Source organism: Larimichthys crocea, chromosome XVII (assembly GCF_000972845.2).
Source record: "Larimichthys crocea isolate SSNF chromosome XVII, L_crocea_2.0, whole genome shotgun sequence".
NCBI lineage: Eukaryota > Metazoa > Chordata > Actinopteri > Sciaenidae > Larimichthys > Larimichthys crocea.
In genome coordinates this window covers 1,036,722-1,052,739 of record NC_040027.1, presented here as the reverse complement: position 1 = coordinate 1,052,739, position 16,018 = coordinate 1,036,722, and the positions used below count along the sequence as shown (strand labels likewise).

The following is a 16,018-nucleotide window of genomic DNA, read 5'->3' as shown; positions in this document are numbered from 1 at the left end:
TTTCAATACCGCTCATTAAGTTAGCGGAGCGGGCTCCCCGGGAGCGGGGTGTTGACAAGGCAGAGGGGGGCGTCGGACAGACCGATGGGGGCGCAAATGTGGCCAGGACCGGCGCTGTTTTCATCAGTAGGTCAAAAATGAAATTTGCATCTCAAGTTTCAAGCCAAGGTTTGTGACAAGTCCTTAAAGTGCTCGGACAAATGAAAATTTCTACATCTCCAAATGACAACTGAGGAAACTCAAACTTATTGATGAATGATGATGATGAAGCCAATGAACACTTACTGAATAGACCTTGGGATTATGTCATTCTTCCAATTATTTAAAGTCAATCAGTTAAATTAATTTAAATATGCACTGTGCAGCCCAGTATAAAACAAATGTAGAAAGAGAAAGATTACCTAACTCCTCCTCCATGGTGCTGCCACCAACTGTGTCTTTGACTCCCAACACTCTGTTGAACAGAATGGAGAAGGCACTGCCCCACACACCTGACACAAAACAAAACACACATTCATGTAAAATGATCTGACTGTTGTGTTAAGTGGCGCTGATGAAAACATCTTTCTCACCCATCAGAAAATGAAGAGGGTTTTCCTCGTATTTTTTGACAGCCGTTCCCATGAAGAACTTGCTTCCAAACAAGTCGGGGGTCATGAAGGTGCCATACTTTGCCATCCCAATTTCATAGGGGCTGAACTCCACCCAGTCTGCAGGTTGAAATCTCAGCATTAACATAACATATTATAACACAGTTTTAAAACCAACATGTTTACTATAGTCATAACTAATAAATAGGGGTCAAAGGGCCAAAAGCTTAATTTTGTCCCAGGGCTCACAGGGTGGTTTTTCCAGCCCAGGCTACAATTTCTCTTCATGTCACCTGATTATATGCATTTGCAACAGCTTTTACAACAACAAGCTTCACATTCACATGTACACTAACACTCAAGCATGCAAGCACAAAGAGCCACATGAATGCACACAAACATACTACAGACACATGCACAGACAATAGAAATACTTAAATCTCAAGACGATATTTGGCTCTTAAATATGAGTGTAATTTCACAACTTAATCTTACGTAAGTCTTTTGGCAATATAGTATTTTCTATTAAGCTGGGTCATAAAAAGTCTATTTTTGTCACACTTTTATGATTTACAGCTGATTTACAACAGTGTCTACGACAGTCAGGTTTCCAAGTTTAGCTGTGATGGTGAGAACAATAGACAATAAATCATGAATGACTGTGGCCTCACAATGATGAATATCAAAGTGACACTGAATAATATGAAACAATCAGAAATGGAATGCTTGTAAGCAATTTTCTATTGTGATAATTTCTGTACACGTCTACAGTCTTCCAACTACACCCTGAGAGAGATATTATCAAAAAGGAACTCTACGTAAGTGCAGTATTGTTATCACTGTTTTCTTTGGCTTCATGAGCTTTTGTCAGTGTGTTTCCTTAAATGTGTGCCCTATCTGTCCACGAACTGAAACAGACAGTTTAAAACACAATGTTTTGTCCGTCCATAAATACTTCCATAACTTTGATTAACTTCGATACTGTTACAGCAGAACATAATCGAAAAACAATCATTCCATTTTGATATATAAGCACAAACATTTCCTGGAACCAGTCAAGTGTGTTAGGTCACCTAGATAGAAAGACTTTCCTGTTTATTGTTTACAGAAAACCTCCAGAGAATGTTTCGAAAGGAAATCACCTGCTTTAGTTTGGTTAGTTAGGTTGATTTTGAAGCCAGCAGATAGCTTATGGATTTTTGGCATTCCTTTATTATGTTATCAGTTCCAATGTCTGTTCCAGTGAATGGTTGAGTACAGTTTTGTGCAGCTACATCAGAAATAAGGAAGTACAACAGGGGATTAACCCAGAGTCTTTAATGATCTTGTGCGAACTACACAGTTCCTTGATTCATTGTTGCTGTTGCAGAGCTGTCATTAGATGAAAAGCCCACTACGTCATGACACATCCTGAGTGTTATAAGGAAATGAGTAGGGTTAGGTTACTTTGCATGTGGCCAATCTCTCTAGTTATTCATTACATATGCAAAATAATTCTCTGAAGGACATGGGGTAGCTTCAAAACACAATTTAACATAAATGCACATGGCAATACTCACAAAAAGACAGATATTTACCTGCAAACATGAGCTCAGAAACATCTGGCTTGACATGCAGACATGTGAAGAGAGGAAGAGGACTCTGGGCTTGGTTTATTTTCTCCTGGATGCTGCTTAGCTTAATGTCCATCCTCTGGTAGGAGAGAATTCAGTCACTGAATGATTTCTAATCACACTCTGCAGGTAGTGTAATGTAATCTCATTGTGACTGCCATGGTTATGTTGAAATAAAATTAAAAAGGAGAAATAAAAATGGAGGGAAGTGGGATGTCACTTCAAAAGGAAAGAAATGAAACATGACGTTAAGGGAATAAGAGGACTGACGCACTGCTGAACAATAAGGAGATGAAGAAATAAGTCAAATCAAAAGGAAAACAAACAACAGCTATCAGGCGGCTCTTACCGCAGGTATAAGTGTCTCTCCTATGAGCATACCGAAGATATCGGTAAAGGTAACAGGCTGCCCAGTGGCCTTTTTGGTCCAGAGGGCCTGGATGTAGTTGGTGATGTGTTGGGGCAGCAACAGCCTCAGTGGGTTACTGCTAACTCTGTTCATCAGCTCCGGGTTGATGTCTTTTGGGCCCTTATCTGGGAAGTCTGGGTGGGAGTAGAGAGTGGACATGTACCTATAGGAATAAAGAGAAAAAATACAGTCTAAAATGTTGTCATATCAGTCAATATATGCTTGAGAAAGATCACTCTGCTCTTTACAAGGTTTATGCAGGAGGTACTGCACTTGTAAGGTAATTAAATCCAAGTCACTCCATAAACATGAAGACTGAAATAAGCCAGAGATGCCCTCTTGATGACAGCTTCATACCAACAGAGGAAAGTTTGCCAGAGGAAGGGAGGAGGCAGCACCAAGGGAGAGAAAGAAAGAAAGAAAGAAAGAAAGAAAGAAAGAAAGAAAGATAATAACTGTAATAACAACAAGTAATATAAAAACAAAGAAAGGGAGAAGAAATCAAATCTAACCATGTGGATCCAGAGAGGCCGGCAATATATGTGGCACAATCCAGGACCCCAGACTCAAACAGGGCTTTCATCACACCTGAGAAGCCGACCATGGCACGGAAACCGCCACCTGAACCCGCTATGGCAATCACCGGCACCTATAATACACACACACACACACACACACAAAAGGAGAGAGTCATAATTTGAAGGAGAGGAGCATGCTTAATCAGATAATTACGTACTACACAGCTTAAAAGTATGAGTCTCACATTCATGCATTCTCATTCAGGTTGAGTAACTTCCCTCCTGTGGCTTTCTACAGCCAGAGTACCATGCCAGTTGCGTCACACCTTTGTGCCATTGGATTTTCGACTATTTCATAATTCACATTGTGCAAGAAGCTTCCTTTCTGCAGACTGTATATCTCTGGTCAGTTCTAAATGTTTTTATATATTTCCACAATAGTCATCCTCTACAGTGTGTTGAGGGATGCTGAAAGCAATAGCTGGTTATCTCATTCCTTTGGAGCTTCCGGCACATGTTGAAGACATGAACAGGCCTGAAGGGAGATTACAGCCAGCCCTCAAGGCCTCTAGCCAAGCCACACCAGTGAGAAAATGAAACTTAGATTAGCTCATAGCAGAGGAGCACAAGTTGGTACTTTTGTCAGACTTGCTGCCTGATATACTTCAAGTATGAGAAATGTGAAGTGTTCAAAAGGTCACTCAGCCCATAGACTGCACCTTCTAGCTGTGGCTTTGTGCATGCAGTCCCCATGTCCAGGCATTGTCCTGGTTACTCTGGACCAATGGCATTGTACCAATTATGTGCCTCTTAATTGACAAAACAGTTTTCAGGCTCCCCTTTCCAGTTGTGGCCTTTGTGGGGCAGACTGCTGCCACATCTTTCGTTTGTTTCTAGCTCAGTGGAGTTTCGTTAGACATCTGGATTTTATTCTTAATCATTTCATCTTCTGGACTGTGTTTTCTTTGCATTTTCTGTGTGCGTCCTTGAGAAGTGAGTACAGTATTTAGTTTCAGTTTGACATGTGCGAGTGCTTTTCCCGTTTATTAATAGTGTGAGCGCTGACTGGTCATTAGGGGATGTTGCGACTATGCAGAGGAGCCTTTTCAGTTCAGAGTGTGTAAATTATTGACACTCCCTTATTAAGTTATTAATCTTTGTTCATTTTCATCATCATATATGTTATTATTCTTACTTGTTTATATCATATCATTAGTGTTAATTACTGTTTCAGATTTCAGATGTTTAAATATTCATATTTTGTTTATTCTCTTTTACAGTTACCACACACACACACACACACACACACACACACACACACACAAAGAACACACAGGATTTCAAGCTCTAACAATAAAACAACTAAGGCAAGAAACAAAGAGTGTGAGTGTTATTGAACTGGACAGATTACCACCATAACATCATTGTTCTTCGAGCCTGTGGAGGTGTGCAGCCACATAACAAGCATGTAGGTGAATTGCATTCAGTCATTTACATAGTCTCAAGTTTGGTGATCGGAAGCCAACGCCTCTTTTATAGTAAGTGTTAAAGTAAGCTGAGAACAAAATGTGTGATTTCTGAATCTAGCAAGTCAACAAGTCTGAGCCTGGTTACATTACCTAAAGAAACTGCATTTTTTTTCTTTCTTTTTTTTCATCTTCACACTTTAAGTTCACAGGCATAATGGAAAAACAGGTGTTAGATACATAATAAGCTGCAGTGAGAGAAAGTCTGTGCCATGTGAGAGTGTAGCTGTGGACAACAGATGACTGTCTGAATGAGCTGACATGCTTCAATTCATTATTACAGTTTTTAATTTTGGGAAATTCACTTTCTTGCTAAAAGTTAGATTAGAGGAGATAGGACACTGTGTGTTAAATATGAAGCTAAAGCCAGGAAACAGTTAGAATAGCTAGTATTAAGATGGATTCACAGTTGGCCTGCTTCAGTACAGTATTAAGCAAATTAACTATAACATGCTCAATCCACTCTTACCTTTGGAAGAGCCCCTGACTAATGTTTAGCTGGCAGGCCATAAAATAAAGTCAGTCTTTGCTAAAGCGCTCCAGGAGGCAAACTTTCATAGAATATGTGGGAATGAAATGCTTTGTGTGTTCAGGCAGAAATGTGGGGTATATTTTAAGGTCCTGGTTTGGGGCTTTGAACAAACTCACAGCAGATTAAAATGTCTGATAGTCAAGCGATACATGTAAAGATGTAAAAATGGATGGTGAAATTAGTGTTTAGATAAATAAAGCTATCACAGCTCTGTTTCTACCTCGTCTGGAGAGCTGGGGAGGAAACGGGGCTTCTCCATGTCTAGCAGCTTTTTGATGCCCAACATTACTCTTTCTCTGCGGGTCTGTCTGAACTGCTTCTCTTTGTCACAAAGGGCCAGGCTAAACCGCAGGTCCAGGTTGGTACTGCAGAAACAAATCAAAGAAATAAGGTTTTCTAAAATCTGAGAGTGCACCGACAAACAGAACTACATTTTCTGCCTCTGTGAGGCAGATAGAAGATACAATCTCTGTGTGACACTACTGATGACAAAACTACTCTGAAAGTCAAATAGGATCTGCATCTAGGTGGTCTGACACGGCCTCTAACCTTAACCTAACCTAACCTTAACTTTAGCCTCTAACCTAAGCTTTAGTACTCACCTTCTCATAATCACTAACCCTTCAGACATGTGTGGCATTTCCAAACACTCCCTTTTACACAGGAACTCTATGGGAGTTATAAATATACTAGCTCACACATGTATCCTGATGTTGTTACTGAGTCATGCAGATTTAACTTCTAATTTTAGAACTCTGATCATTATGATTGATTTCCAGAGAATTCTTGCAGCTGGGTGGATTTGGCCAGAAGCGTTCATTCATATATAACTGGTATTCCCAAAAACTAAATTTAAATAGGCTAAACTTACTGAGGCATTATTTTAGCATTTGATGAGAATACATACCAGATCTCCAGTGACATCTCTAAGTACACTTTGGTGGCCTGTCAAAACAATGAAATATGTGGTTATTGTCCAGCAAAGAAGAAGCTGATAATGGCTGTTAATTCTGTCAACAGGCAAACACAAAGTGTCACACACAAAATTTGTGAGGTGTTAAAAGAAAATAAGAAAAAGAGATACAGAATTGTATTCTTTAATTAATCTGTTATTAACCACCAAAGTCTTTGACACTTCACAAGTTAATAATGATGAAACTGTCAATGTGTCTGCTGGGGTTGAATCTCTTACTTTGCCAATGAGGAAAGACTCCATCTTTGTCTGGCCTACAGCGAGTTTGGTAATGTCATAGGACGAAGTCCCAAGTGTCTCATCCATCACGTAATTGGCGTCCATTAACGTTAACTAAGTGGAATAAACATCAAGAGTTTAATGATTAAATACATTTCAAGAGCAAGGTGTTAATGATTATAAATGTATACAAAACTTTCCAAATGCTTCAATTTATTTAGACTTTTTTAGATGACCCTGAACTGCTGTGCTATGTGTCATTCTGATGATAAAGGATGCTATCTATCTCATATCAGGCTAAAAATGTTGACACTGTGTTTATTTGGGTTTATGATCCATTACATCCCTGCATGTCACCCTGCGCTGATGTAGACTGTGCTAGATGATCAGATGCAGGTTTTACCTCCAGGATGTTATGCTGGTTGGGGTCTAATATGAAGCTAAAGGTCTCATTCCATTTTGGGTTAATATCATTGTCTATGTGCTTGGTCCTCTTCCTGCTCTCTGGGGCAGTTGGGATGAACAGCTCCACATATGGATCTGGGGTGTCCACTGCACACACAAACACACAGAGATTAAACAGTGTTACTGAACAGCAGAAGTGTCCACCCACTCTGCGTAAGTACATATGCAGAGTAAGTAAGTACATTCTTGGCAAAGAGTTCTTGTTGATCTAAAATGATTGGGGGACATTTTCTCCACATACAGTGGAAACAAATCCTGTGAAAATAACATTACATGCATGTAGCTATTATATATATGTAAAATGTGTAATGTAATAATATGTATATGTAAAATATTAATGAAATATGTTCAAATCAAATGAGTTGGGGCACAAAAAAGATGTATTAAAACTTACACAGGTCACCCAGTGCTCCTTTAGTGACTCTCTCGGCTCGAACCACCGTCACTGTGAATTTGTGAGAAAACTGCTGTTCCACCTGTAATACAACATTCATTCGGTTTAGTTGTGGCTCGTCGCCTCGTGTGGGAAAATGCCTCCAACCACAATAAACAAAATACAAATAAAAATAGTAGCTAACATACCTAAGGAGGCGCAAAGCCTATAAACTATGACAAATATGGTTATGATGAACAAATAGACAGTGTGTTTACAGAGATTTTGTGAGAAGTAGCAACTTTAGTTTTTGTCAGCTGGACACCAGATGTTGGAAGGAAACTTGTCTGGTAACTGCTGTGAGAAAAGGACCAAAGCATATGTTTTTCTTGTACTTCATCCCTCACTATAATGAATAATACACTGTAGTGAATCCAAAGAAAATAAACTGGTAGACTAAACTGCCTGTAAGTATATTGCTGCACTCAAATAATAATCCCTCTTTATTCCAAGATTTGAATATTTTCTTTGAGCATCTTTCTGCACTCAATGTTGCTGAATGTTGAAAGATATGTTGAAAGAATGATAGATAAGTTAAAATACGGGCATCTTTTGACGTCATTAATCTCTAAACATTGTTCACTTTGTTGTCAATTTTACTTGAGAAAGCAGCCTTGACACCTGTAAACGTTCACTGTAGTTTTAAAGGTGTGACGATTTATGTTCAAGTTATGCAGGAAAGACACAGACTTTTAACAGGCAACACATACAGGCCTGTGAATGCAGCTATCAGATAGATTATTTTATGCTAATCTCTGCTGCTTAGAACAACTCACACCAACCCAGCATTAATGTAAAAGTAAAAGTAGCAAAATGTAATAGTTATACTTACGATTATATTGGAAGCCATTGTGTGTTTTCAGGTGAGTAATTCTCAGAAAAGCCTTCGTCAAGGTGTGAATTTCAACTCAGGAGAGCATCTCAATCAAGAACTGTAGCATTTGGAGCCTGAAAGATGAAACAAAAAAGTTGAACACATACTTAAACAAAAAATGTTTGGCCAAAATGCAGGACTTATGCATTTCAATTACATACAAATCTATGTTGTTTTCCATCAATTTGAATTACATATGTTTAATATGAATTAACTAATAACCTTGTGTCAACAACATCCAAACATCCTTAACATTCAGACATATAACTCTAACGTCTTGAAGGAGGTTGCCCTCTTATGAAAACCCAAAGCTGCTTCAGATATATCAGTAAAGGCGTTTGCATATTGACAGGGGCCAGGGGAAGTGTGCTGAGCCACAAACCCTTGATAGGAGGACTGGGCCAATAGCAACTGTTCACGTGTACGTGTGTTAGTGGAAGTACACCATGTGAATATGTAGAGCCAGTGAGAGGAAGATGCCAGTAAACGTATGATTAATGGACTCTACTTACATAGCGCCTTTCTAGTCTTCCGGTCACTCAAAGGGTTTTTACACCCATTCATACACTGACAGTATAAGCTGCCATGCAAGTTGCCAAATGCTCACCAGTTTTAGGGGGCTAACCTAACCATGGCGCTCAGATTGCCAACTGCAGGAGCCAGGGGTCTGATTAAAGGACAACCCGCTCTACCTCCGAGCCAAAGCCGCATCTTTGATGATAAACGTGACTGATATGGCTCAACCAAGATAGTATACACATAGAGTGTGTATATAACATACTGCACAGTCTGATGTACTGCTGGGTGTGCAATTGCAGAAGAGGTGTTATTTTTAGCAGCATTTTTCATTTGCATATGTGTCTGTGTGTATGTGTGGGTGTGTGTGTGTGTGCGTGGCTGTGTGCTGTTGACAGCATATCAAGGTCAGCGAATCTTTTTCTCAGATGTTCACCAAAGCGTATCATGACTGAGGAGCCAGAAAGCACGTAGAGAGTCTGTGTGTTCACAGGACTGGTCACGTAGTTTGCACAAGTGATCCAACTTTTTTGAAAGTTGCCAGTTCATTCTGCCCTTGTTCTGCAGCGTACAAAGAGTGCATGCAGGCTGCTGGCTGGAGTCCTGTGTGTGTGCCAATATAACAAAGACAATTCACAGGAAGTACATTTTCATATGAGGACAGAAAATGCGACACAGCAACTAGGCATGATGCAAAACAGCTGTAGTAGTAATAAGTTTTAAAGTCATAAAGAAAGTCTCTAACAAGTGTGGTCCTGTCTGAGATACAAAAGGTAAAAGGAGGTAAAGCAAACTTACAAGAAAACCTATATGAATAAATTCCCAAAAGAAATATTACAGGCAAAGGTCATTACAGTGCAACTTATATCTGGATTATAGGCTTCATTCAAAACGTGTTCTTAGGCCACTATAAACAGGTTTTTCCTGATTCATAATAGCTTGGCAGAATAAGGTCAGATCTGGCCCCTTTACGCGTGACTTTACGCATGACAAATAATGTAAGGCAGTAGATGATAGTGTAAGTTATTAGTTTGCAATCAATCAACGTAACACATGATAGGACTATTTAGTATTTCAAGACACGAAGTACAGTAATAATTGATGAATATAAAGACTCACTCGCTTAACAGGATATAGCTCACTCTGTTCGCTCTCATCTGCCAAATGTATTGCTTAATGCAGGTTATTGCTGGTTTGGTTAAAGTATTATTGTTCTGTAAGTGTTGGCAATAGCGCGTTTTCAGTCTCCTTATCCTCCTCTGAGTTGCGTGAAGTGAACTGTTCATGAAGACGCTGATTAAAATACTGACGCTGACCGTCCTCTCCAAATTCCTGTCCAATCCCATATGCCCCCCCCAAAAAACCCACTATAATTTAAAAATAAATGGAAAAGTAGACATAACCTACCTCAACCGGAAAGCATTGTCAACTCACAAATCCTGGAAAAAGTTTCATGCTGATCGACAAGAGTTCATGACTGAACATGGAGGAGGAGCTTCCCGTCAAATGTACAGTACGAACACCCGGCAGTTAAGGAGGATCGCTTTCTGTGTCAGTCTTCAAGCTAAAGAAAGTACTCAGACGACAAAAATGACTTATGCTTAAAATATCAATTAAAAAACTAGTTGACATCATGGGCAGCAGTCACGTAAAACTTTCTGACACTGACTCAGCGGAGGACTTTTACGCAGAGCGCTGCCTCCACAGGAGGGCGCAGCGACACTATTTCCAGACTAAACAACTGAATGAATTGGAATGACGCTTAAATCATATAAGTCATACATTTGAGTCAAATGCTGATTACAGCAGCTTTTTGCCATAATTGGATTTGCCCCCGTTGTAATTAGAATTTCATATGCAAGATTTATTTTCAAATATTCTCAAGAAGCACTATCAGACTAAGTAATAACTCATCTAGATAATAAAAAGGAGATAAAGCTCTGCATTGGCTTCATGCCAACCGAAATCTGTGGCTCCACAGGTTTCAGTCATACAATATATTTAGTATTACTTTATCTTTTAGAGAAAGCACATTAGAGGGCAATTTATTATGATTGGGTTAGGGTTCAACAACAGTTCAAATACTTGACATATTTTCATTTCTTAATGTCCCTTGTTATCTGGCTGTTATATAGGGTACAGCTTCCTTTGGTTAAATTAAACTATACTACTATCTTTATTGTAGTCGTCCTATTGTGAAAATATATCATCAAAACACGAATTCGTATTTAATTTGACAGAACTATGGTATCTTTAATAGTCCCCATTTTATTGTATTTTAGAAACATAAATTAAAATGTAAAAAAAAAAAAAAAAATGTATATAAAGCCCCATACTTTAAACTTATCGTTTCCATGGGAAGAAATAAAGCTTTATGTCCAAGATAGAACTTTTTTAATTTACTGTTAAAATAAAATAAAAATCATTTCAATACTTTCCAAGGAAATACATGCAATGGGCAACACTTGCTACATATCTTTATCGAGAAGTTGTGACACAAAAAACATTCCTGATTAGTCATTAATCTTTCAGATGTAAGGGTCTTAAAAAACTGACGTCACTCTGAGTTTATAAGGCTGCTCCGCGGCAGGTTGAGCCATTCAAACTTTAAACCTCGAAGCGACACGACTTCGGAGGAGAGGACGAACAGAGAGAGAGAGAGGAAGACAAAAAGAACTTCTGACAAAGTCTTTGGAGTATGAACAAACTCACATTTGTGGTTTTCCTCTTGGCACTGGGTTTTCTTGTCTGCGAAGCTGGTGAGTATAGAAAACAGAAAATGATATCTTACAGAAAGCCGGATTTATGTGTCTAAAGTTCAAATTTATTTTATAATAATTCAACTACAACACTTCAACGTGAAAAGAACTTTTTTTAGCGCTGGTATTTATTCTAGTGTGGCGAATATTGTAGTGTTTTGGGTGGATTGGATGATATTGTGAGGCTTTCCTAACAGATTTGTCTTGATATCTGAGGTGAAGTGATTTCTCAATAACCGCTCAACATTACCTGTTACAGGTAACCCATGTTGCGCCGGACCATGCCAGAACAGGGGCGTTTGCACAGCGCTTGGGGCAGATAATTATGAGTGTGATTGCACACGCACAGGATATTCTGGACAAAACTGCACAACACGTAAGTATGAATGGCGCACACAAGGTGAATTTAAAATCAGGATGTATTTGTGATTTGTTTAATAATTAATCAACCCTCTTGACTTTTACAGCTGAGTTCCTCACCTGGCTCAAAATTACCCTGAAGCCGTCCCCCAACACAGTCCACTACCTTCTCACCCACTTCAAGGGCTTCTGGAACATCGTCAACAACATCTCATTTCTTAGGGATGCTATCATGAGATATGTGCTGACATGTAAGTGTCTCTACCTGAAGGCAAAATAACAAGATGGATTGGAAACTGCTTCAAATTAAGACATTAAATAATTTGTACAGCAGATTGTAGAATGGTAGTTAGAGCATTTATACTAATAATGTAATGTTTCTCCCTCTCTCTCTCTTTATCTATCTAGCCCGATCCCACATGATTGATAGTCCTTCCACTTATAATGCGGATTATGGTTACTTGAACTGGGAAGCCTATTCCAACCTTTCCTACTATACACGCACCCTCCCCCCTGTGCCTGAAGATTGTCCAACCCCTATGGGAGTAGTAGGTAAGTTCTTTGGAGAACCAGTTTTCTCAGATTCTTAAATACTGAGTAAGACTGGCTTGGCCCCATTACATCACGTCAAGTGAACACATTGAGATTATCCATTCTGCTGTACTGACAGGGTGGAAATGTGCTGAGAGAAAACCAGCCCCAGCACTCCAAAACTAAAAAACATAAAACCTCTTTTTTAGATTTGACACTGAACACGTCTCAGGAAGTTATAGCTTTTCTTACAAGTAACATTAATGTGTTTTTCCATATTAAACTGGCTTGGTTCTGGATTATAATCCTGTATACCTATTTTAATGCTCTTAATTTTTCCTCTAGGTAAAAAGGAGCTGCCTGATGCTAAGGTACTGGCTGAGAAACTTCTGGTGAGAAGACAGTTTATCCCGGACCCACAGGGAACCAGCCTGATGTTCGCATTCTTCGCACAACATTTCACCCACCAGTTCTTCAAATCTGACATGAAGAAAGGACCTGCTTTTACCCTATCTAAAGGTCACGGGGTAAGCACAGCAGATATCAAGCCACATCCATTTTATTTAGGACCGTAAGACCACATTTTTGAAGGAATCTTTTTATTAAAATGTATCAATGGTGTTGTTTCTGCCTTTAGGTGGATCTTAGCCACATTTATGGTGACAACCTGGAAAGGCAACACAAGCTTCGACTTTTCAAGGATGGCAAGCTTAAATATCAGGTATGTGAAGAGACAGCTGCACTTTAGTTCAAACAGCTCAATTCTTCACGTCACACAAGTGTCTAAAAGTTCCTCTCTTGTGTAACTCTGCAGATCGTAGATGGAGAAGTGTACCCCCCAACAGTACAGGAAGTTGGTGTTGACATGCACTACCCTCCTCATGTCCCTGACTCTCACCGCTTCGCTGTGGGTCACGAGGCTTTCGGCCTGGTCCCCGGTCTGATGATGTATGCCACCATCTGGCTGCGGGAACACAACCGGGTGTGTGATGTGTTGAAGGAGGTTCACCCTGACTGGGATGACGAAAGGCTCTTCCAGACCACACGACTCATTCTGATTGGTGAGTTTATAAGATTATGACAACTGCACAAAAGAGTGCAAATCACATGGTATTGGTAACATGATATTAGCGTTCCACACTTTTTCTTGATGTTATTTTGTTACACTTTCCATATTACCATGGACGTTGAAAAGAGGAAGATGTACTTTTTTTTGGTTATCATCCACTAGCATCCTTGTTCCACACAGTACTGCGAGAACAAAGAAATGTTGTTGTAGTTTTCCATGGCAGGACTGCATGTTTACAAACAATTGCAGTTAGTCACATTAATAATTTGCATCTGATTTGGATTTTCCTCAAAACAGTACATCTACACACTAGCTTGCACAATAATATCGGCATGATATATAAATATATTATCATGTTGTCCTGTAGGAGAGACCATCAAGATTGTGATCGAGGACTACGTGCAGCACCTGAGTGGCTATAACTTCAAGCTCAAATTTGACCCAGAACTGCTGTTCAACCAGCGCTTCCAGTACCAGAACCGCATCTCATCCGAGTTCAACACCCTTTACCACTGGCACCCACTGATGCCTGACTCTTTCCACATTGAGGAGAAAGATTACAGCTATAAGCAGTTTGTTTTCAACAACTCTGTAGTGACTGAGCATGGCATCAGCAACCTTGTCGAGTCGTTTTCCAAGCAAGTTGCTGGACGGGTAAGAACTGTTTGAGTTGTAGTAGCAGCATTTTAATGTAGATTTTACCACAACTTGAATTGTGACTCATTCAAGGCTGATTAACTGACTTCAAATTCATTTTTTAGGTTGCTGGTGGTCGAAATGTCCCAGGACCTATCTTGTATGTGGCCATTAAGTCCATTGAAAACAGCCGCAAAATGCGCTACCAGTCCCTGAATGCCTACAGGAAACGATTCTCCATGAAGCCCTACACCTCTTTTGAAGACATGACAGGTGAGACAAAGTCAAGATCACTTAGAAAGCCGAATACTTGCTGGTGGAAAGATTCACGCCAGAAGATTAAGAGGTTATTATCAACATTAAGTGAAAGGAACTGTAGCCAGAGGCCAAAATGTTCTATTATTATTTAATAGCATTGTTATGAACCAGTTGCAGGAATTAAATGATGAGAAGCACACCCAGATGTCAAAGACTACTTATTATTAAAGAAATTGTTTGAATGCAGCTTTGGTCCCTAGTTGCTTTGTAGGTTAGGAATTTATTTGCGTGACTCTAAGAACCAGATGTTCAGTCATTTAAAGATAGTATAAGCAGATTGTCATCACAAGAGGGCAAGATATAAACAGACAAGAGAGGCCTCCTGGTTCAGAGGAATAGATTTAAAGTGTGAGCCTTTAAATCTATTACTGTAGCTATGAGGATTTAATGTCGACTAAAAACTAACTGTGATGCATGAGGGCAGAAAAATATCAGTACATGTATGCATGTAAGAAAGACAAGAATAAGTAATAAGAAGAGAAGCGAGACAAGAAGAGAGACCATGTTTATCTGCTGTTTGCTTAATTGAAGTTAGTCAAAACACAGAGCTCATATTTAGACGGTTGCTCATATTTAGACAGCTGCTGTGAGAGAAGGCAGACTGAGGCGCCAACTAAAACTCTTCCTTCCTTTGTGTTACTCAGGAGAGAAAGAGATGGCCGCAGTGCTCGAGGAGATGTACGGACACATTGACGCTGTGGAGCTCTACCCAGGTCTTTTGGTAGAGAAACCCAGAGAAAACGCCATCTTTGGGGAAACCATGGTGGAGATGGGGGCACCTTATTCCCTCAAAGGCTTATTGGGAAACCCCATCTGCTCCCCAGAGTACTGGAAGCCCAGCACATTCGGAGGCAGCGTCGGCTTCAACATTGTCAACACCGCCTCCCTGCAGAAACTTGTCTGCAATAATGTCCAGGGCCCCTGTCCTGTTGCATCTTTTCACGTGCCTGATGCCCCAACGACAGGGTCCATGATCATCAACTCAAGCACATCTCACTCACGCAGAAGTGACATCAACCCCACGGTCATTCTGAAAGAAAGGACTACTGAGCTGTAATTTGTATTAATTTCTCTAACTTTATTAGGCTATTTTTAAATCTATATATTTATTTATTTATTTATTTTTTATTTATGATCTTATATTTATAACATTTATTTTATTACTTTTTTACTTTTCTTATTTGATTTTTTTTGTGTGTATTGTTGTGCAAGACTATGTGGTTGTGTTTATTTATTGAAACATTGGAGTTTTTGTTACAGTAATGACCTCATTCACTGCAAGTTGATACTTGAAAGTTAGTTTAAAGTTTCACAAAGTTTTACATGGTACGTTATTCTTCTAATGTAAATTTATGTTCATTCGTCTGTATGAGATTAGCTGTTACAAAATATACTAGTGATATTCACAGTGAATAGTTGATCTTGACTCCCTTGATCTCACTTAACATACAATAAAACACATTTATACTGATGTGTCTCTGTAACGGCTTGGGTCATTTAAAATGACATTAATAACTCTGAGTCTAAGCTCTACTGTTGTTTAATTGTATGTACAACATGCTGGTTGTTAGTTAGTTCTCACTGCCTATTCACAAGATTGACACTAATAAATGTTACAAGGAAATGGAGTACATTTCTCAGAAATAACCTCATGTTTTTATTTTCACTTTTGTTTAT

The 16,018-nt window shown here is 39.3% G+C and overlaps 2 protein-coding genes across 4 annotated transcripts in view; one reads left to right on the top strand and one right to left on the bottom strand.

The window, feature by feature from the left end:
- pla2g4ab (phospholipase A2, group IVAb (cytosolic, calcium-dependent)) overlaps positions 1 to 10,298 on the bottom strand; it is a 25,572-nt gene extending 15,274 nt beyond the window's left edge. The window contains exons 1-12 of one of the 3 annotated variants that reach the window (XM_027289829.1): positions 10,076 to 10,298; positions 8,111 to 8,226; positions 7,240 to 7,321; positions 6,784 to 6,932; positions 6,381 to 6,494; positions 6,096 to 6,133; positions 5,409 to 5,553; positions 3,125 to 3,261; positions 2,553 to 2,775; positions 2,168 to 2,282; positions 573 to 710; positions 402 to 491 (exon numbers count right to left, since the gene is read on the bottom strand). In XM_027289829.1, coding sequence (XP_027145630.1) covers positions 402 to 491; positions 573 to 710; positions 2,168 to 2,282; positions 2,553 to 2,775; positions 3,125 to 3,261; positions 5,409 to 5,553; positions 6,096 to 6,133; positions 6,381 to 6,494; positions 6,784 to 6,932; positions 7,240 to 7,321; positions 8,111 to 8,128 — 1,249 coding nt within the window. In that variant the 5' untranslated portion in view covers positions 8,129 to 8,226; positions 10,076 to 10,298. 3 annotated transcript variants of the gene reach the window in all.
- Positions 10,299 to 11,266: 968 nt separating this feature from the next.
- Positions 11,267 to 15,988, top strand: ptgs2b (prostaglandin-endoperoxide synthase 2b). Its single transcript, XM_010734489.3, has 10 exons — positions 11,267 to 11,427; positions 11,687 to 11,803; positions 11,895 to 12,038; positions 12,196 to 12,339; positions 12,664 to 12,845; positions 12,956 to 13,039; positions 13,133 to 13,379; positions 13,755 to 14,041; positions 14,149 to 14,296; positions 14,986 to 15,988. Exons 1-10 carry the CDS (start codon positions 11,367 to 11,369, stop codon positions 15,396 to 15,398), a joined length of 1,827 nt encoding a protein of 608 aa, XP_010732791.3. The 5' UTR covers positions 11,267 to 11,366; the 3' UTR covers positions 15,399 to 15,988.
- Positions 15,989 to 16,018: the final 30 nt, after the last annotated feature.